Here is a 21,447-nt window from a genome sequence, read left to right on the forward strand (position 1 = left end):
ACTAAATCTTCCAGGATGAGCTGAATCCACAGGGGAGTTTTTTGCCGAGGAGGAAATGGGAATGGGGGATTGGCTGGGGGGAAGGTGATGGGGGAGGACAGGGGAATCCATGACTGATATGTAAAATTAAATTAAATTATAAAAGAAAAAGGATTTTAATAATTTCCTTATAAAATGTTTTCAGAGGATGTGGTTAAATTTCTGTCAAAGATAATTGAAAACTGAGATTCTTATGTTTGTAAAATCATACAATGATGTTCAAAATGAAAATGTGAGTAGATTTTATGAAAAAAGCTGAGTTTAGGCAGGCTTTAGAGAAGAAAATGAGAAATGGACTGTTCATGGTAAGATTAATTCTATCCACATAGAAAGAGAAGCAATTTTGCATATTATTTGTACTTTTTTTGTAAAGAAACAAATTATGAGCTCCTAAGACAGCCAGAGAAAAAAAGTAGTTCAGAGCTTTGAGCACTTTGGAAAAATCCTTTAAATATATCATGTTGTGAGTCTAATTAAAGATGAAAATTACTTATGACAGAATTAAGGTGCACATTGTCATGGTGTGGAATCTCTTCACAGTTCTGAAGACCCAGAAGTTCAAGTAGTTTATTTAGAAAGCATTCCCATGGCATGTTAAATAGGTACATAAGGAAAAGAATGAGGCCAATAGAAGATGGTACATGAACAGGGATGAGATTATTGTTGTAGACAACTGGGGTTCAGTCCTACAGGGAGCCTTTGAGAGACCATGTCTAAAGCATTCCATGATTGTTCATCTGAGTGCCATTGCTTCCAGGATGCTTAAGTCCTAACTCTAACTTTTCCCTCTTTAACATGAGTGAATCATTACCCTTATAGTATTTCTGGTCTTTCCTGTTCACTTGCAAGTGAAAACTTGCAGGCAGAGACTACAAATTTGATTTTGAAGAAAAACAGACAAACGGAAACAAACATATACCCCCCCCAAAGAAAATAAAATAAAATCTTGAAACGTACTTTACTAAGACATTCTGCTATTGAGCCTGAAGAAATGTTGATAGTAATACAAGATTATTCATTGGACTCTAATGGATAATGAAGTGACCATAGCCCAAAAGTATTGACTTAGTAGATATATTAATAAAATAAAGTAAAATAAAAATAAATTTAGTAAATAAATAAAAATTAAGCAGTTGAGAACAAAGTTTTTTCTGCAAGTAAGAAGATTATATTTGAATGAAAATTGGTAATTAAGCCAGGCAGTGGTGGCACACACCTTTAATCCAAGCACTCGGGAGGCAGAGGCCGGTGGATCTCTGTGAGTTCAAGGCCAGCCTGGTCTTCAAAGCAAGTTCCAGGAAAGGCACAAAGCTACACAGAGAAACCCTGTCTCAAACCCCCCCCCCAAAAAAAAAGAAAGAAAAGAAAAAAAAGAAAAGAAAAGAAAATTGGTAATTAAAAGAGGAAACTTCATTGATGAATATATGGATTTTTTAAAGCTTAATAATATTCTATTGTGTACATACCTACCATGTATCTTTATTCATTCATCTACTGAAGAACACTTAGTTTGACTCAATAGTAGGAATTTGTTTAGAAGTATTACTCCCAGGAAATTCAATGATCCCAGGAAAAAACATACTTTGAAATAACTAGGTAGATGATAATATTTTATTTTATTTCAGCAGAGTGACTAAATCAATACTGACTGTTTTTCATAGCTCATGTGCTGGTTATTTTATGTCAATTTGACAAAAGCTAAAGTCACTTGAGATGAGGGAACCTCTACTGAGAAAAAAAGCTCCATTAGATCTGACTATAGGCAAGCCTGGAGGGCATTTTCTTAATTAGTGATTGATGTGGTAAGGCCCAGTCCATTGTTGGTAAAGCTACTCTGGGTGGGTTTTCTGGGTTCTATAAGAAAGAAGGTTGAGAAAGCCATGTGGAACAAGCCAGTAAGTAGCACTCCTCCATGGTCTCTGCATTAGCTCCTGCCTGCAGAATCTTGCCCTGTTTTAATTCCTATCCTGATATACTTTGATAATGAGCAGTAATGTGGAAGCAAAGGCCAAATAAACCTTCCCCTCCCCAAGTTGATTTGGTCATTGTAGCTGAAGTTTTCCTGGTCCTGCCTTGCCCACAGTAAGGACAAATCTTTCTCACCTGCCAGTTCTGCAGCAGCTTGAACTGAAGTAAACACACAGAGGCTTATATTACTTATAAACTGTATGGCCGTGGTAGGCTTCTTGCTATCTAGTCCTTCTATCTTAAATTAATCCATTTCTATAAATATATACCTTGCCATGTGGCTCAAGGCTTACCAGTATATTATATCATGTTTCTCATGGAAGCTGTGGCTAGCAGTGTCTCCTGACTCAACCTTGCATCTACCAGAATTCTCCTCTCTTCTTATACCACTTACACTACACTTCCTGCCTTGCTACTGGCCAATCAGCATTTTATTTATCAATCAATCAGAGCAACACATTCACAGCATCCCCAGTTGGTTATGATGTACCATCATGACAATAATAACCTTGACTGAGTAAGACAGAAATTGGTACATTGATAATCACTTGGGTTATTTACATTGTCAGTTGAAATATATATTTCATTAACTTCAAGTCATGTTGAGATGTTTCAGAAGGTAAAAGAAGAGTATTTACAAAAAAAAATGCTTTGTATTTCTTTATTGATAATAGAGACTTCTTTAAAGCATGGTCACCCAGTTGGACTTCCTGTGTTGCAACTGATTTCTTTTTAAGTTCACTGTAAATATATATTTTTTAAACAAGACTCATTTGGAGAGGTAGTAATTTTTCAGGGAGCAAGACTTTTAAGCAGTGTCAAGGTAATGGGATATACTTTACAGAGGATTACTGCATTGAGTTGAATAAAATGGACTCCATGATGGTGTGACTCTAGATCAAACTTAACTACAAAGTTTATTTGAGTCTACTTAACTAGGGAGATGATGCTATTAACAATAATTGGAGCATCAGATTAGAAGGGATGTGGTAAATGTGCATAAATTCCTTTTTGCTTTCTGTACAGAAGAAAGAGATAATAAAGAAATAATAAACCTTATTCTTTGCTCTCTTAGGTTGGATGTCGATATAACTGAACTTCACAGTTGGATTACTCGTTCAGAAGCTGTATTGCAGAGTCCTGAATTTGCAGTCTATCGAAAAGAAGGCAACATCTCAGACTTGAAAGAAAAAGTCAATGTATGTTCTGCCTTATATCTTGTTTCTTCCTATTTTGTGTTGCTCACAATTTCTTTTCTTTCAAATATCTGCATTATAGTCACTGTGATTGAAGCAATATGGTAAGATGATGTTTAATCTATAAAATATTTTAGATATCAATAAAAACAAAATATGATCTTAGAAAAATCTTTTCAGATTCTGCTATGTACTGGAAGGCTTTTTTTATATTCTTTAACTTAAGCAGTATTTATGTATAAGTAAAAACTTTAGACAATGTACCCATGTCTATTCCCCTTCATAGATTGTTCTAGAACTTAGAAAGTTTATAGAATAGAATAGTGTATAATAGAATAAAGTAGAGTAGGATAGGATGATAGAGACCTTGTTTATGCAGGATCAAAATAATATTTTTATAGTAATCAATACCTATCATGAATTATAACACATTAATCAGGCCAAGATATTTATATAGTGCATCAGCTCACCTAAAGATGTGCACACTTTTTCAGTACTTACTTTTAGTAGCAGATAGTTAGCTATGTTTACTCCCTCTGAGATGATATGGTTTGATCTTCACAACAGGACTTCTATTGTCTTAATAAGAGCTGTTCCACCTTCTTTGAAATTTTTAGGGCTTTGTTTCCTCAACTTCAGCAGTTACAAAACATTCAATTTTGGCAGGTAATTGACATTATTTTCTAAAAGACTTTCTTTTTTATTTAGATTTTGGTTTTCCAAGACAAGGTTTCTCTATTTAACAGCCTGGCTCTCCTGCAATATATTCTGTAGACCAGGCTGGCCTGGAACTCACAGAGATCTGCCTGCTTCTGCCTCCTGAATTTAAAAGCATGTGCCACCACCACCCAGCTCTAAAAGACTTTTTATACATCAAGTTAACTAAAAGGAACAGGCTCCAAAAAATGAATTTGAAATAATTTTATTTATAAGAATATCACTTGCAAGTGTATACATTAGCATTTAAGTGATGACCTATGAAATCTATTTACATGACTGCAAACATAATATTACCTCACAAATAACATTTCCACAGACTTGAAATGTTAGAAAATCATAACTCAACAGGATGTTTTGGTGAAATATTTTGGTGTTTTTTAAAAAATGCCCAAGGAGAAAAGATAATTGGTATTAATTTTTTAGAAGTCAACATATATTCATATTTACAACATTTTATGGTTCTAATTTCTTTTTTATTTATTTTATAATTTAATTTAATTTTACATATCAGCACAGATTCCCCTGTCCTCCATCCTCCCGCTCCCCTCCTGCCCTCTCCCCAACCCACCACCTATTCCTCTTTACTAGATAGCCTCCATGGAGTTGTGAGTAGCAGTCTAGTCTTCCTTTATTTTACATCTAGTATCTACTTATGAGTAAGTACATACCATGTTTGTCTTTCTGAGTCTGGGTTACCTCACTCAGAATGATTTTTTTCTAGATCCATCAATTTGCCTGCAAACCTCATGATGTCATTGTTTTCCTCTGCTGAGTAGCACTCCATTGTGTATATGTACCATATTTTCTTTATCCATTCTTCAGTTGAAGGGCATCTAGGTTGTTTCCAGGTTCTGGCTATTACAAATAATGCTGCTATGAACATACCTGAGCATGTGCCTTTGTGGTGTGATTGAGCATTCCTTGGGAATATGCCCAAGAGTGGTATAACTGGGTCTTGAGGGAGATAGATTTCCAACTTTCTAAGAAAACATCATATTGATTTCCAAAGTGGCTGTGTAAGCTTGCATTCCAACCAACATTGTAGGAGAGTTCCCCTTGGTCCACATCCTCTTCAGCATAAGCTGTCTTCAGTGTTTTTGATCTTAGCCATTCAAACCTGTGTAAGGTGGCAGCTCAGAGTCATTTTAATTTTCATTTCCCTGATGATTAGGGATGTTGAGCAATTCTTCAAGTGTCTTTTAGCCATTTAAGCTTCCTCTGTTGAGAATTCTCTGTTTAGCTCTATAGCCCATTTCTTAATTGGACTGTTGGGCATTTTGATGTCCAGTTTCTTGAGTTCTTTATATATTCTGGATGTCAGCCCTCTGTCAGATGCGGGGTTGGTGAAGATCTTTTCCCATTCTGTAGGCTATTGCTTTGTCTTGTTGACCATGTCCTTTGCTCTACAAAAGCTTCTCAGTTTCAAGAAGTCCCATTTTTCAATTGGTTCTCTCAGTATCTGTGCTACTGGTGTTATATTTAGGAAGTGATCTCCAGTACCAATGCATTAAAGACTAATTTCTACTTTCTCTTCTATCAGGTTCAGAGTAACTGGATTTATGTTGAGGTCTTTGATCCACTTAGACTTAAGTTTTGTGCACGGTGACAGATAGGGATCTATTTGCAACTTCTACATGTTGACATCCAATTATGCCAGCACCATTTGTTGAAGATGCTTTCTGTTTTCCATTGTACAATTTTAGCTTCTTTGTCAAAATATATGATCATAGGTGTGCAGATTAATGTCAGAGTCTTCAATTCAATTCCATTGGTCCACATGTCAGGGTTTTTTTTGCCAGTACCAAGCTGTTTTTATTACTGTAGCTCTATGGTAGAGCTTGAGGTCAGGGACCGTAATGCCTCCAGAGATTGTTTTATTGTACAGGATTATTTTGGCTATCCTTCTTTTTTTCATATGAACTTGAGTATTGTTCTTTCCAGGTTTGTGAAGAATTGTGTTAGTATTTTGGTGGAGATTGAATTGAATCTGTATATTGCTTTTGGTAAGATTGTCGTTTTTAGTATGTTAATCCTGCCTATCCATGAGCATGGGAGATTTTTCCATTTTCTGACATCTTCAATTTCTTTCGTCAGGGACTTAAAGTTCTTGTCATATAGATCCTCACTTGCTTAGTTAGAGTTACCCAAAGGTATTTTATATCATTTGTAAAGGGTGATGTATCTCTGACTTCCTTCTCAGCCTGTTTTTCAATTGTATATAGGAGGGCTACTGATTTTTTTTTTTTTTTAGTTAATCTTGTATCCTGCTACATTGCTGAAGGTTGTATGAGTTCCTTGGTCAAATTTTTAGGGTCACTCATGTATACTATCATGTCATCTTCAAATAGTAAAAGCTTCACTTCTTCCTTTCCAATTTGTATTCCCTAGATCCCCTTATGTTGTCTTATTGCTCTGGCTAGAACTTCAAGTACTATATTGAATAAGTAAGGGAAGAGGGGACAGCCTTGACTTGTTCCTAATTTTAGTGGAATAGTTTTGAGTTTCTCTCCATTTAATTTGATGTTGGCTGTTGGCTTGCTGTAGATTGCCTTTATTATGTTTAGGTATGTTCCCTGTATTCCTGATCTCTCCAAGACCTTTATCATGAAGTGGTGTTTGATTTTGTCAAATGCCATATCAGCATCTAGTGAGATGATCATGTGGTCTTTTTTTTTCCAGTTTTTTTTTTAATATGGTATTTTAAATGGATGGACTTTTGTATGTGGGATCACCTTTGCATCTCTGAGATGAAGCCTACTTGATCATGGTGGATAATTGTTTTAGTGTGTTCTTGGAGTCTGTTTGCCAGTATTTTATTGAGTATTTTTGCATCAATGTTCATTTCAGGAAGCCTCTCTTGGTCCAATGAGAGGTGGCAGACTACACTTCTCAGAAAGCCACTCTTGGTCTATTCAGGCAGGGCTGGCAGATTCTCTGTCTCCTGAGTTCACTCTTTGTCCAATGAAGGCTCTTTGTCCAATGAGAGCTCTCTCTATCTCTGGGCCGGTTGTGAGCTCTCTGAGCTAGATGGGAGCTCTTTGGGCCTGATGAGAGCTCTCTGGGCTAGATGGGAGCTCTCTGGGTCAGATGGGAGCTCTCTGGGCCGGATGAGAGTTCTCTGGACCTGATGGGAGCTCTGTTGGCCAGATAGGAGTTCTATTCCAGATGGGAACTAGGGGCTGTTCCCTAAGTCTCAGGAAGTGGCTGGGGTCTCAGTCGGATTGGTGTGGGGGCAGGGCATGTAGATATCAGGGTCTGCTGTGGGGGGTCTTGGAGAAGGGCACCTTCCCACAGGGGCCCTGCCCACTGGCCAGCAACTGGGGCCAAGAACTGGGGCCAAGTTAGGTGGGTTTTTGCCCGGGAACGGCTGGTGCCCAAGGATGGGACCTAGGGGCAGACCTCCTTGGGTATGACCCCAGACACTCACCTCTGGTCCGGATGGGAGCTGGGGCCTGGTCTCCGATTCTCTGGAAGTGTGTGTGGGGGTGTCTAGGGCCCATATTTACAACTCAATTACTTTGAATTTTTTATTGTCTTTATGAGACACGATTTCATTAGCAGCATAATAGACTATGGTAAATAGTTCCACAAAATAAGAAGTATATTTGTGTTATTAATGTTATCATTTTGGAAATAAATTGAAGAATAATATATAAAAATGGCAAATTAGTCAAATTGTCTTATTTAAAATATTGGTATTTTATGGTACATTTTCTGATATGATTTTAAAATAATTCTTTTTAAACAAGATTTTTAGTTTTTCTTTGAAAATTTCCTAGTTTTACAGAGTGCACTTTCTTAACTTCTCATCATCATCTTACTCTATCACCTTCCCAATTTAATATCCTCTTTGAATTGTTATAAATACACTCCCAAACCTAATTTGTGCATCCAGTATGGGCTTGGTATGAGACCATCCAATGGAGCATGGGCAGTCTACCTGCAGCCAGGTTCCTAAAGGAGAATGACTCTCCCTCTATCAGTAACCATCAATTGATAATATCTCCACTGCTAAGTATGGGGACTTGGTAGACCCTCCCCTATCCATGCTGTAATTTTGAATTGCTTTATCTTATATGGGTAACCACAGATGCTGTGAATTCATCTATGTGAAAGCCATGTTAGGTCAAGAATTCTGCATTTCACTGCTCTCTCTTCTTCATCCATCAACTCTTTATTCTTTCTGCTCACTTATCTGTGAGGATCCCTGAGTCTTATGTGGTGGAATGTTCATATAGATGATTTACAGCTGAGAACTCATGGTTCTTTAAAGTTGACACTTTGACCAGATATGCATCTCAGCTTTAACCACTAAAGAAGTTTCTGTGACCAAAGTTGAGAACAACATAAATGTATTTGTAAAAAATACAGAGTTAGACAGCAGTTTGGCAGTGTGATCATTTAATATAACACCAATAGTATGTTTTACCCCAGAGACCATGATTTGCCATGCTTTTGGTAGGTTTACAGTATGAGGCATGATATCCCTCCTGTGGAACAGGCCTTGTATTCAATCAGGAAGCATCTGGCTTCTTCTATTGACATCATTCTACTATTATACCAATGGGCAAAATTTGCCAGTCACTTGAAGTTACAGGTTGACCGCATACATAGAATTTTCTGGCACTATGTAATTTAGGCCACATAGTAAGCTAGTTGATTTTCTTACATGATATATATAAAGTAAGTGGAATTTTCAGGAATAGGGTCTTACCTTCTAGTTATTATGGATACAACTAAGATAAATGACAATAGTTTGTGTTGTTTAGATGCCTCTTGGCCTCCCTGATCATTTACTCATAGGAGCTAGGTGTGTCTGGCACTGAAAATTTCAGTTACTAACTATGTATTTTGGGAACAGCATTGGCTACCCATGAAAAGTACTTTTGTTCAAACTCCTTGTATGTATTGTCTGCTTTTTATGGCTTACCAAGTAGAGGATTTTTACAAGGCTTCTTCATACATCTTTTAGTTAACCCACTCTGTAGTCCTTTTTATCCTCTATCACCTTGCTCTGATCCAAACTTAAGCCTTTAAAGTATCCTGCCTTTTTTTACATATAACCTGTGACTGCTTTTTCTATTAAGTGCTTGAAAATCATGGGTACGTATGGCGACTAGGTAGACTCTGTGAGTAAAAAAATTATCTAGAAAGGTTATCCTCTAAGTTTCAGAATTCAAATGATATATTCAACCATATATGTATGAATGACCTTAGTAATTTTATTAGTTAATTGAAGTTTTTATTGATATGATTTGTATAGTTATCTGTTTATGATCGTATGTCTGTTTTTTAAAGGTGGTTTTGATCAAACATGAAAATGGAGTCCCACCCACAATTTGAGGAACATAAATTCAAAATTTTTTCTTGTCATTGGGCCACTTAAAATCAAATGTCAAAAAAAAATCAGTAATGTCGCATTGATAGATTGAAAGTACTAAAAATGTACAATATTCTATAAGTTGATTTCTGATGCCTTCTGAATCACATTTATAAAGTTTACCTTTCATTTTCAAAAATAACAACATTTTTCTTAATTGCTTGCTAAAACAGGACATGAAATGACTTGACTAGAAATTTCCTTCAAGCTAAATATAATGTATATGTATTAAAGACACTTGAGGGAACTGATGACAGATATTCAGCTCAGGTGTACATTAATTTTCTTAATCTCTTCACTTATCAGTTTATATAAGTTATTTTGAACTCAGGAGAGGCCCTTTTCATGAAAGTGACTGGTATTAATTTAATTATAGATATCCATTTAAAATGATGAAACTTTATGTGCTTTTTTCTTCGTTTGCTGTATTTTTCCATTTGTTTATACCTAAAGTCTTTTATTTTTATTTATATTTATTTTTATTAACTTTTTATTGATTCATTGGGAACTTCACATCATACACCCCTATCCTACTCATTTCTCAGTCCTTCCATGTCTTCTTTCCAATCTTATTTTTCATGATATATTTTGTCACTTCCAATGTACTAATTTCACAATCAGTTTCTCAAAATTGGCCCTTTATTTTTATTCTAGAAGTTTCTGTATTCATTCACATTAAAATAGCATCTAAGGGGATAAAGAATTGGCTCAGTGGTTAAGAACACTCCCTGCTCTTGCAGAATAATTGTTACTGTTCCCAAAACCCACATGATCAAGCAAAACTATCTATAATTCTAATTCTTTTTTTTTTTTTTTTGTTATTCAAGATGAGATTTCTCTGTGTAGCTTTGTGCCTTTCCTGAAACTCCCTCTGTAGTTCAGGCTGGCCTTAAACTCACAGAGATCCACTTGCCTCTGCCTCCAGAGTGCTGGGATTAAATGCTTGCGCCACCACTGCCCGGCCCATAATTCTTATTCTAAGGGACCTTATACCTTCTGATTTCCATGGAATCCTTGCATGCAGGTGGTTCATATACATACACCTGCACAGAACAAATAAAATAAAATAAATCCTTAATAACGTCTAAGCTGTAAGTATATATATCTTCCTCTCTTAACTTTTTTTCTAAATGTCCAGAGCAATACATCTAATTAGGTGGGTAAAATCTGAGTATATAGTATGCACAGTAAATGAATGGGATGATATGTGATATCCATCATTAGATGTACTTTGTTATTTTGTGTATAAATTTAGGATATTATTTAAAAGATAAAGAAGCTATTAGACAAATTTACCAGAATCTTTGGTTTGAAACTTAAAATATAAGTGATTACCTCCCTATCCTACTTTTATTCATTGTCTTTATCTCCCCTTAACCAGAAGCTGAACAGAAAATTAGGACATCTAGATGTTGGTTTCTAGTCCATTACTAGATATTTAAACTATAGAATTTCTCTGCAATCCTATATGAAAGTGAGAATTATACCTAACATGGATCTTTGCATTCATTTGCATAATATGACAATCTATTAGTTGGTCCACCTTGTTATTATCATTATATTCCTTTCAAAGTTTTCATAGCAACTTTGCTACACCAGACTTACTATGATTTCAATGTAATCCTGATGTTTCCATTTATAGTAATTTGAAAAACTCAAGCAGCAGCGGTAGCTATGTTGGCTTTTGAGTTAGGCCTTTGAGTTCGTAGATGCTCCTATGCCCATCTATGATTTTTAACCCTATTGAATAGTTTCTAAGATTCCAACACTAGAGAAGCTTCTGAATCTAATTATTTCTTAGTACCAAAAACTACAAGCTACCCTAAGCAATCAAGTATCCCTCATTTTCACTGATATGCCCAAGTATTCATTAGGAAAAAAACATAGATATCATCATTCTATTTTATTCATGAGATTTGAAAAAAGTAAGAAAACTGAATATCAATTACTCCTAGTGTCTCATACTATCAATTAAACAAAAAGCAATTACAATTCACTGATTCTTCATCATCTACATCTAGTTCCAATTTAATATTAACCACATTGAAACTGTTTTCAGATGCTCATTTTGCGTGTTACTTACCATGTGTCTTTTAAAAAGTAAAAAGCATCTTAACATAGTGTTCTGGTATATTCCTACTGGTCTTTGGAAGAAAAATTTTGGCAAGGTCAACATCTCCCAGGTGCTTTCATGATGCCTAGCAGGATCTGTTCCCATTTTAATTGTCCAAATGATTTAGAGCCATCATAGAGGTCTAAATGTTGATTTGTATAAATTGGTACATGAACCTTCTGTGTTTGTTTAGTCTACGCTGCTCTGTTTATTGAATTTATTTTAATTTACTAAAGCTAAGAAAGAAATTGGTAGTTAAACCAATAAACGCTTATCTATACAAATAAATTATTTCTAAAGCTACACAGGTTATGTAAATATAAACTCTTTTACAGATATGAAAGATGCTTCAGCTTCTGAATAAACATTTGAGTGGATAAATTAGTTCTTTGTCAAAGTACAAAACTTTATTATGGAATGATAAGTGAATAGAAAATTAATTGCTTCTCAAGAGAAGATAGGGCCATTGGGAATCTGGAACTTACTTTCACATTATTACAGAAAATGCATTGAGAAAGGAAAAAACTTTTCAGAAAAGCCAATAAAGAAGGAGAAACAAAAGTCATGAGATTAAGTTGTTTATTAATCAGTAAACTAATCTTTATGCATAATTTTTATATTATGTTATTCTTCTATTACATTCTTTATTTAATAATTTATAGTTACCTTTTGTTTTGCACACTGAGTTATGCATTGTAGAATTTGTAATTTCCTGGTGATCTCTTAGGAACATTTATGAGCCTATATTTTATTTTATATTATTGGTAGAATGGGTCACAGCACCTTTTGTATTCCTATATTTGTGACTTTAAATTATATCCATTATAGTAAATAATTTAGCATCTATTTTAAATATAGGACAATGTTAAACACAGCATTTGCTATGCTATATGTCAAGAAATGGTTCCAAACTATGCTATTGTAATATAAAAGTGATTTTAATATTAAAATAATCATATATATGTATGTGTGTGTGTGTGTGTGTGTGTGTGTGTGTACACACAAATCAAGTATATGAAAAGTACCATACATAAAAGCAGAACTTATTTTCCAGAGAAAAACAACTACATAAAATAATAATAATGGGGGATATGTTTTCATAAACCATATGGCCCAAAATGTGTACTTATCACGTAAGTGCTTTATAGAATAAAGTAAAAAATATCGTAAAATTTCTAAAAGACATTCTGCATGATAGCTTTTATTATACACTAAATTTATGTCTAGTGGTATTCTAGAGACTGTTGTTAGCTTGTTCAAGGAAACAGATGAAGATACTTGGACTCATAGTTTATAACTCAGCAAGGAAGATATACATTTATAAAATAAATGCTGTTGGTGATACATCTCATAGAGAAAAGTAGAGAAGAAATGAGAGTTAGGTAGTCATTGTGTGTATGTCTGTGTTCGTTGGTATTTTTTGGTGTGTGTCTGTGTGTCCATGTGTGAACGTGACAGAAGATTCAGTGCATATTTCTGAAGTAAGAATGTACTTATTGTATCTAGTATCAGGAAAGTATGTTTCTGAGGCAAAATAATCAATGGCTTTAGTGACAGGAAACAAATTCTAAAAGTTTAGAGTTTAATATTTGGCAGGGCTTGAGCATTTACAGTACTATAGAGTGTTGAGCTTGGTCCTTAGCTGACTTCCCAGCTACCTTGAAAACATATATATATATATAATTTAATGGTACAAATGTTTGTATTTTGAAGTACTTCACATGGAAACCAAGCTTTGCATATGCTAGATGAGCATTTATCAATGAACTACATCCCTGGCCTTTAATATTAAACTTCAAAACATGCATCTCTCTTAGAAATATTTACTTTGAGTCCTGTAGTAATAATGAAAATAGTAATAATAATCTTTTATCTGAATATGCTTTGATATTAAAGCCAACAAGAGATAGATGGATGGATGGATGGATAGATAGATAGATAGGTAGATAGATAGATGATAAATATAGAGTGTATTTCTGTCAATAGGGATTACTTATGTTGATATGGATTAAACCAAGGACATAACTCTTGCTAAACAAATATTCTTATACTGAGCTTTCCTAATCCAAAACAAATAAGATTTTCTGATTTCTAAATGTGGAGTTTATGTGAAAAAAAGAACAGAAGAAATATATTTACCTCATGAAAATATTTTTACTTATTTAGGAAATATTTTCATTCATTTTACACACGAATCAAAGATCGCCCTCTTCCCTCCTCCTGCCCCCCAGCCTCCCCTCCCAACCCATCTCCAACTCCCTCCCACAAGAAGGCAAGGATTCCCATGAGGAGGCACACTCAGTAGAGGCAAGTCCAAGCCCTTCCCTCTGCCTCAAGGCTGTAGGAGATGTCCCATCATAGATAGTGGGCTCCACAAAGTCCCCTCATGCATCAGGGATGGATTCTGATCCTACTGCCAGGGGGCCTCCCAAGCAGATCAAGCTGCACAACTGTCTCACCACGCAAAGGGACTAGTCCAGTCCCATGTAGGCTCCACAGCCATTGATTCAAATTTTATTAGTTCCTTCTAGTTTTTTTGGTCGTCCCTGCATGTTTCCCCATCATGGTCCTGATGGACTTGCTCATTGAATCCCTCTTCTCTGTCATTGACTGGATGGACTCCTGGAGCTCTGTCTAGTGATTGGCTGTGGATCACTGCATCTGCTTCCATCAGTCATTGGAGAAAAGTTCTGTGATGACATTTAGGGTATTCACTCGTCTGATCTCTGGGACAAGCCTCTCCACTATTACAAGTAGCATGGAAAGATTTTTGAGATTTGACCTGATTAAGTTCAGTTAAGTTAAATAGATTTGATGCTTGAAAGCTAAAGTTCAAGGAGATGGACAGGAACCAGGAAATAATATCAGAAACAGGTGCTCTTGAAGTCAGAGGAAAGTTATGTATGTTACTAATCAGGGCTCACGGCTACTCAGACCCGAGAAAACACACAAAGATTTATATTACTTATAAACTATATGGCCATGGCAGGTTTCTTGTTATCTAGTTCTTCTATCTTAAATTAACCCATCTCTATTAATCTATAAGTTGCCACATGACTTGTGGCTTACCAGTACTTTACATCTTACTTCTCATGGAAGTGGCGGCTGACAGCATCTCCTGACTCAGCCTTCCACTTTTTTCCTCTCTCTTTTTCCTGTCTATATTATACTTCCTGCCTGGCTACAGGCCAATTAGCAATTTGTCAATCAATCAATTAATCAATCAATAAGAGAAAAACATTCACAGCATGTAGAAAGACATCCCCAGCACATTACTGTTGCCTCTAGATATTATGTTGGTTGGTGTGTGGTACAGGCTTTTAACATTTCTCTGTTCTTTATGCATGTCTCTCCAAGACATTGAAAGATGGTAAAATATTAGGAATTACTGATCCCAAGTACCTTAAGATAAAAGTCTATATATCTGAGGAAGAATGCATATATACTCATATCCCAAGAGAATTAAATTTCAGTGATGCTTAATAAACTTCACTAACACTTTTTTTCTTTTCTTTGATTTTTTACTATTTTTGTACAGTTTATTTTGATCATGTTTTTTCTCCCTTAACTTCTAATGTGGAGATTGCTCACATAGTCTCTTTTGCAAGATAATCTACTTAGCTCTTGGGCTGGTGCTCTTCTATTTCAAGATGATTGAGGTCATCATAAATTAAAATGAGTCCATATTATGTTTTGTTTAATTTAGTCCTAGTGTTTCACCCAGATTAATAATTCCTATTATCCTATTTTATTAAGAAAAAAATCTTACTTTGGAGACTATTTGAAGAGACTCAGTTGGTCTGCTAAGAAGCTCTTTGCTATTGTTAGTTAGGAGAGGCAACTTTGAGACTCAGAATGTTTGAATCACATTATTGACTTTAAAAATAACAGAACTAGTATATAGCAGACAGAACTCTAAATATTTCAACAAAAGAATTTATGAAAGATGGAAGATAGCAGGTGATAAATCAAACATGCAAATAAAAAATAAATAACGAAGATAAAAACTCATATCCATTAATTGTGTTACTTTCTTTACCATTCCATTTGTTACCCTTTGTGTTAGTGTTTTTGATCGAACATGTACACCTGTGTGTGAAATTCAGTTTGCAGGACTCATTATTGTCTAGTCATGCTCCTTGTGCTTTACTTTCTCTTCCCTATTCAATATTCCCTTCTAATATACTTTTATATAACAACAGTACATTGAATTCAAAATTGACAGGTGTGTGAATGTGCTAACAACTGCTTTTGTTGGGCTTTTATCTCTCTATATGTGTAAGTTGCTTTTGGCCATATAGTGTCCCTCTCATAAGTGGATCCAGCAATTGAACTGTATCAGATGTTTGTTACCAGTGACTGCCAGTGTCATGTATTTCTTTACATACCTTGGTTTCCATGCTGAATTAATAACAGATAAGTATCTTGAATACCCATACTAAAACTTCATCTTTACCATGAGTTGTGTTCTGGTATACTCAGGCCTATTAAGTGAATTATTAGTGAAATATTCCTAGAAGAAGTAGATTGTATTTGAGAGAGTGCTGAATTTAAGAACAGAAGAAATAGTTTCATCTTTTAAACTTATGCCTTTGCAAATTCTGTTCCTATTGATTTGGCATGTAGTCTTATTGCTCATTAACTTGCATACAATAAGTTACTATAATGCATTTTTCTTCTGTACCACAACTGTTGTGAAATATGTTAGAAATTATATGTATAAAATATAATTTATATGCAATATAGGGTACTTGAGTTTGGAATGGCAATACTGATACTTTCAAATGTTTCACAAACCAGGTGTACCTTACCTTTCTTCCCTGTCAAAACAGGAGAGTAACAATGCTTATTCTGTAATATTTGTTTTTGTGGTGATATTATTGTCTTTATTTATGTAAGAAGCATAGAAAAATGTGGATATAAAAATGACACTCTAAACTCAAATATTAATCCTGAGATATTCTAATGTACATTTAACTCTAGATAACAATCCTAATTTATCATCTTATTAGACACTCAGAATAAAGAGACTATGATAATGATATTTGGAAAGGTATTATTCATATAGATTACTTATTGAAATCTCTGTGGTGGTTTAGTTCTTTTCTTTATATATTTTTTATAAGAAAAGTAAAATATCAATATAGTAAAATAGGAAAGTACTATGACAATAAAACATAATGGAAGCATTTTTTCTTTATGTATGGATGTGACTCTCTCTCTCTTTCTGCCCCCCCGTGTGTGTGTGTGTGTGTGTGTGTGTGTGTGTGTGTGTGTGTGTGTTTGCTTCTGGGCACATAAGTGGATGTCAGAGTAGGGGTTTGAATGAGTTTCATTCTCCACCATTTTCCTTCAAGTCAAATATCCTTCTCTAAATCACAGCTTGAATTTTCTCACCTAGAATAGAATCTAGCAAGCCCAAACATTCCTCTGATTCCCCCCTCAGAGCTTTTGTTATAGTATGCCAATGGAAGCCAAGTTTCATATGTAGGTGCTAGAATCCAAACTCTGATCCTTGTGGTTTCAGAGGAAGTTCTCTTACCCATGGAGAAAAATTCCACAGCCCCTAACCGAAACATTTAACACAAGGAACAACAGCTTAAGGTTTATTGGCTTTTTTCAATTTATTGTACTTGAACATAAGATTTTTCTTTTTTCATATTTTATATATTGTAATACAAGTAGGAATAATAAACCTATTTCTCATGATATCTAATATTATATAATTACTTAGAATGCATCCATTATTTCTCTCCAAATATCCTCAGAGTACATTATGAATAACATTTTTTTTTTTTTTTTAGTGAAGAACATAGTGAATTATTAGGAATCATGTGCCAATAAACTGCTAAACACAGGGAATTTGTCACACAAAAATTGAACAGTTGAGGAAAAGTGAATGATAGAACTTTGCCTTTGATCTTAATCTTATGAAGATGCTAGTGTAACTACTTTATTTTCTTGGATTTCTCAGGTCAATCGACAAGTCAGAACCTTTCATGTTTGTCCAATTCCCTTTCTATGAAACTGAATTTAAAGGCATCCTAGAGCTTTCTCTCTTAATTGGAAAGGGATTCTGGGAACACAGACTCACAAAACAATGCAATTTATGTGTTTGGAAATTTTCAAGTGCAATCCAAGATATTAAAATGTGTCTTTTCACTTTCAAAGTTTTGCATTGGGGATATAAACCAGGGTTTTTCTTTGCTGCCATTTGTTACATAGTAGAAAATTTATATTTTTCTCATAGGTTGTAGGTGCTTCAAATAATGCCAATGATAGTATTTTAGTTCAATCTTCATAGTTGTTAATAATACATTGTATAGTAAATAATTTGCTTTGAAAAATCTGATCTATAATATATTATTTGTGCATGAGTACCTATATGGGCATGAGTGTGCTACTTAGTACGTATGATAGTCAAAGAACAATTTTCAAGAAGTAACTTGTGGACATTCCACCACTTAGGTCCTGGGGATTGAACTCAGGCTGTTAGGATGGCAGTGATCAGTTTTACTTGCTGAACTAGTTTGCTGTCCCAGATAACATATATTTTTTACAATAGTAATGTATAGCTTTAATTCTTTGTGTTTAAAGTTTTTATGTCTACATAGCTATTAGTAAATAAGCTAATTGACAAATGATTTTTGTTAATTTGAACAATTTTATAGTTATTGTTCAAAGGTTAATTCTGGTCAGAAGTAGTGAAAAATAGTTCAGAAAGCTCTGTGAACATGAATGAACCCTGATTTCCTTGGAAATGGGAGAAATTGAATATTGAATATTATTGAGAAAACAGCTCTAAGATTTACACAAGGAGCTGATAAATTGAAGTATCATAAGGCTTGAAAAAACAGGTTGCAGGTATAATTACGGTGTAGACTCCGAATGTTTGTACTGAAATGCTCACCTTTGTTATCATGCTGCAGGCCATAGCACGAGAAAAAGCTGAGAAGTTCAGAAAACTGCAAGATGCCAGCAGATCAGCTCAGGCCCTGGTGGAACAGATGGTGACTGGTAATTACATGAACTTGATTTAAATAATCTTCTTAGAGATTTGATAAACACACAGGTTCATATTTATCAGCTAAATTATATCAGACAAGCCCTTCTTGGATACTTTACATTAAAGGAAGTTTGTATTTTTATCATTATTTTTCTTTCATGCTAAGCAAATTATTGGGGGAAATTCAATTTGAGCCCATTGGTTGAAAATGAGTTGTGGTAGAATATTAAATAAATCTATTAGACAGATTAATTTTCAGGAGACTGATAAAATTTATTAAAATAAGTTTAAGAAAACAGAGCTTTTCTGAGATAATTGTTTTTGGAAGCATATGAAGAATATTAAGTAAAGGCAATTATAATTTTTTAAAAAATAATTTAACAATATATTTTACCAATAACCTAAAATTTGGTGGAAGGATTCAGCCTAATGCTGCTAATATTCTCATATTTTGTATGATACCTTGTCTTATAAAAGGATGTGTATCCTAAGTGAAACAAAAGCACAAATGTAGCATCGCATTTTTATCCTATTTATAAAAATTACAATCATTCTTTGCTAATCATACCTGAAAAATCTATCTGTACAGAATATTGTAAAGTCATGTGAGCAATCTTTTTCTTCCAAATTGTGTTTTCAACATTTGTATTCATTTGTAAATAAAAGTGCTTTTATAAAAAATTACAAACAATGTAATTTCTAGACAAGGTTATTTTAATTTTGCAAGGGTGTATGATAAACAAATAAAACAAAGTTTTATGTACATGTCAACGTTTTTGAGAAACTGCCTAAATTCTGCATCATAACTTCTGTATATGAATTATTTTTAGTCTTAATTGCCAGGTTGGCATTAATAAATCTAATTATCTTCATAGGAAATCAATTCATTTTCTTCTTTTAATCAGCCTCATAACTGTGTTAGCTTAAAAATGAAAAACAGGAAGACATGCCAGTTGAGAATTGGGTAAATCAATTATTTTGTATTTCTACATGTTGCTTGGTAATTTTGAATGATGGTTTTAATAGTATATTCAGTCAAATAAATTACATGATCCAAAATAGTCTTATAATCATTCTATAAAATTTCCTAGGAATTACATTATTACTTTTGTATTTAAATATGATGTTAAAAAATCCATAGTTTCAGCTTCAAATTGATTAATTTTGTAATAAAATATCAAGCAGACCTGAGATCACCTTATATACACATATACATAATTATTTAAAATATTTTAATATTTGTAAATGAATGGAAATATTTATTTAGTTCTTATTAAGTAAAAATAGAGAGATGAAAGGTAATGGCAAATGTTAAAATCAATTATCTAGATGCTTGTCATCATATAGAATTTCTAGTGGCACAGAAAAATTAGGGAATATAGGATGTCTTTAATAAATACTAATTAACTAATTAAATTCTATTCAACAAAGCACATTTGAGAGTACTTGAGAAATGGTTTGGAAATACTGACTCTGAATAAAAATAGCACCATGGATAGATAGCAATGGTCAATGTATTTATGGGAGTGCAGTTTGAAATTTTCTTCTTTGCCTTGATCAAATTTTAGGCTGTTCATTTGTCTGCTAGTGAAGATAGGATAGGATCACCTTGATTAAGCCCAAGCTAGGGCCATAATGAGAATAAGCCCTTGCAGAGCCATAGTTCTGCTGTCCCATTAAGCAAAACTATTCATGTAATTACTGAACAATTGATTCAAATGTTTTCATCTATTTATTATCTCTTATCTTTTTAAAAAAACAATGTACTAATAATTTTTTCTCATTTTATGCAAATTACAAATTAAGTCATAAATATAATAGCTATCTGGGTACTTGTCCAACTGTAATTTGGAGGGACTCATCTTTAAATTTTTTAGATGCTCTTTGATCAAAGAGCCAAGAGGTATGGTTCACAAAACTGAAAATTAAATTAATCTTTGGGTTATCCAAGATTTTCAACAATTCCACTAGGGAAGCTCTTAAATTAAGTCAAGAAGCATCCTTCTCATATATTTGTCTTATGAACTTTTATAATAAACATCATAAGATTTGTACCATTTTATTTATAGGAAGGTAAAATGAGAGCTGAATTACTATAATTTATTTAGGACCTCATGTAAATGGATATTAATTTTACCTGCAAATATTGTCCTCAAGTTACAGTAAAATCACTCCTAGGGATTTCTTTGTGATTATACCAACTCTATTTATCAGAATATAAGTGATGTTCTATGATTAAAAATTATAATAAGAGATAGTCAATAGAAGTAATGTTCTCTATAAAATCAAGTTTCTGGAAATTTTCAGAGAATTTTGATATATTTTAAAGGAATTTATGTTTTTCTAATTTTTTAATATAAATTCTTATGTAAGAGCAAAAGGTTTATTTATGAAGCCTCAAGGCTCTTTTACTAGAATTATGCTATGAAATATTTTACATATTTGTATTCTCTCATACAATACATCCTGACGACATAATCCCCTTCCTTCACTCTTCCCAGACTTCCCCCCACCCTTGTCCCCTAGGAACATCACCTGTCTCCCTCCAGAAAGGAGCAGCCCTCCCAGGGACATCAACTAAACATAGCACAGGATATAATAAGACTAGGAACAAACTCTTACATCAAGGCTGGGTGATATAACACCCTAGGAGTAAAAGGGTTCCAAGAACAGGCAAAAGACTCAGAGATACTCCCATTCTCAGGAATTCCCCCAAAACACCAAGCCAGCAACTGTTTACCTTACTTTGTTATCACCAGTTGTTTGTTTGGATATCAATAAGGATTATCTTGACATGGCATTGGATAGAGGTACCTTTTCTTATTAGGAACTTTTGCTCAGAAATAAAGCTTTGTGAAGTATATATTCAATGTATAGATTTAGAATCGTATATTTAATCTCAAAAAAGGTTACCTTAGTGAGAGTAATTTGGAGCTTAGGGTAGGGACCAAGTTTCCTTAGTTCTGTTACATTGAGATAGTATCTAAATTAGTTCATTGTTTTTCCTGATAACAATTTAGTATAA

At 34.0% G+C, this 21,447-nt stretch overlaps 1 protein-coding gene across 4 annotated transcripts in view; it reads left to right on the forward strand.

Annotated features, from left to right (window-relative positions):
- The window catches only part of Dmd (dystrophin), a 1,920,150-nt gene that overhangs the window by 543,845 nt on the left and 1,354,858 nt on the right, over window positions 1–21,447 (forward strand). For all 4 annotated transcript variants that reach the window (XM_036174407.1, XM_036174408.1, XM_036174405.1 and 1 more), the window contains 2 exons: window positions 3,083–3,206; window positions 18,346–18,433. In XM_036174407.1, coding sequence (XP_036030300.1) covers window positions 3,083–3,206; window positions 18,346–18,433 — 212 coding nt within the window. The remainder of the gene's footprint in view (window positions 1–3,082; window positions 3,207–18,345; window positions 18,434–21,447) is intronic.

This window comes from Onychomys torridus, chromosome X (assembly GCF_903995425.1).
Source record: "Onychomys torridus chromosome X, mOncTor1.1, whole genome shotgun sequence".
Lineage (NCBI taxonomy): Eukaryota > Metazoa > Chordata > Mammalia > Rodentia > Cricetidae > Onychomys > Onychomys torridus.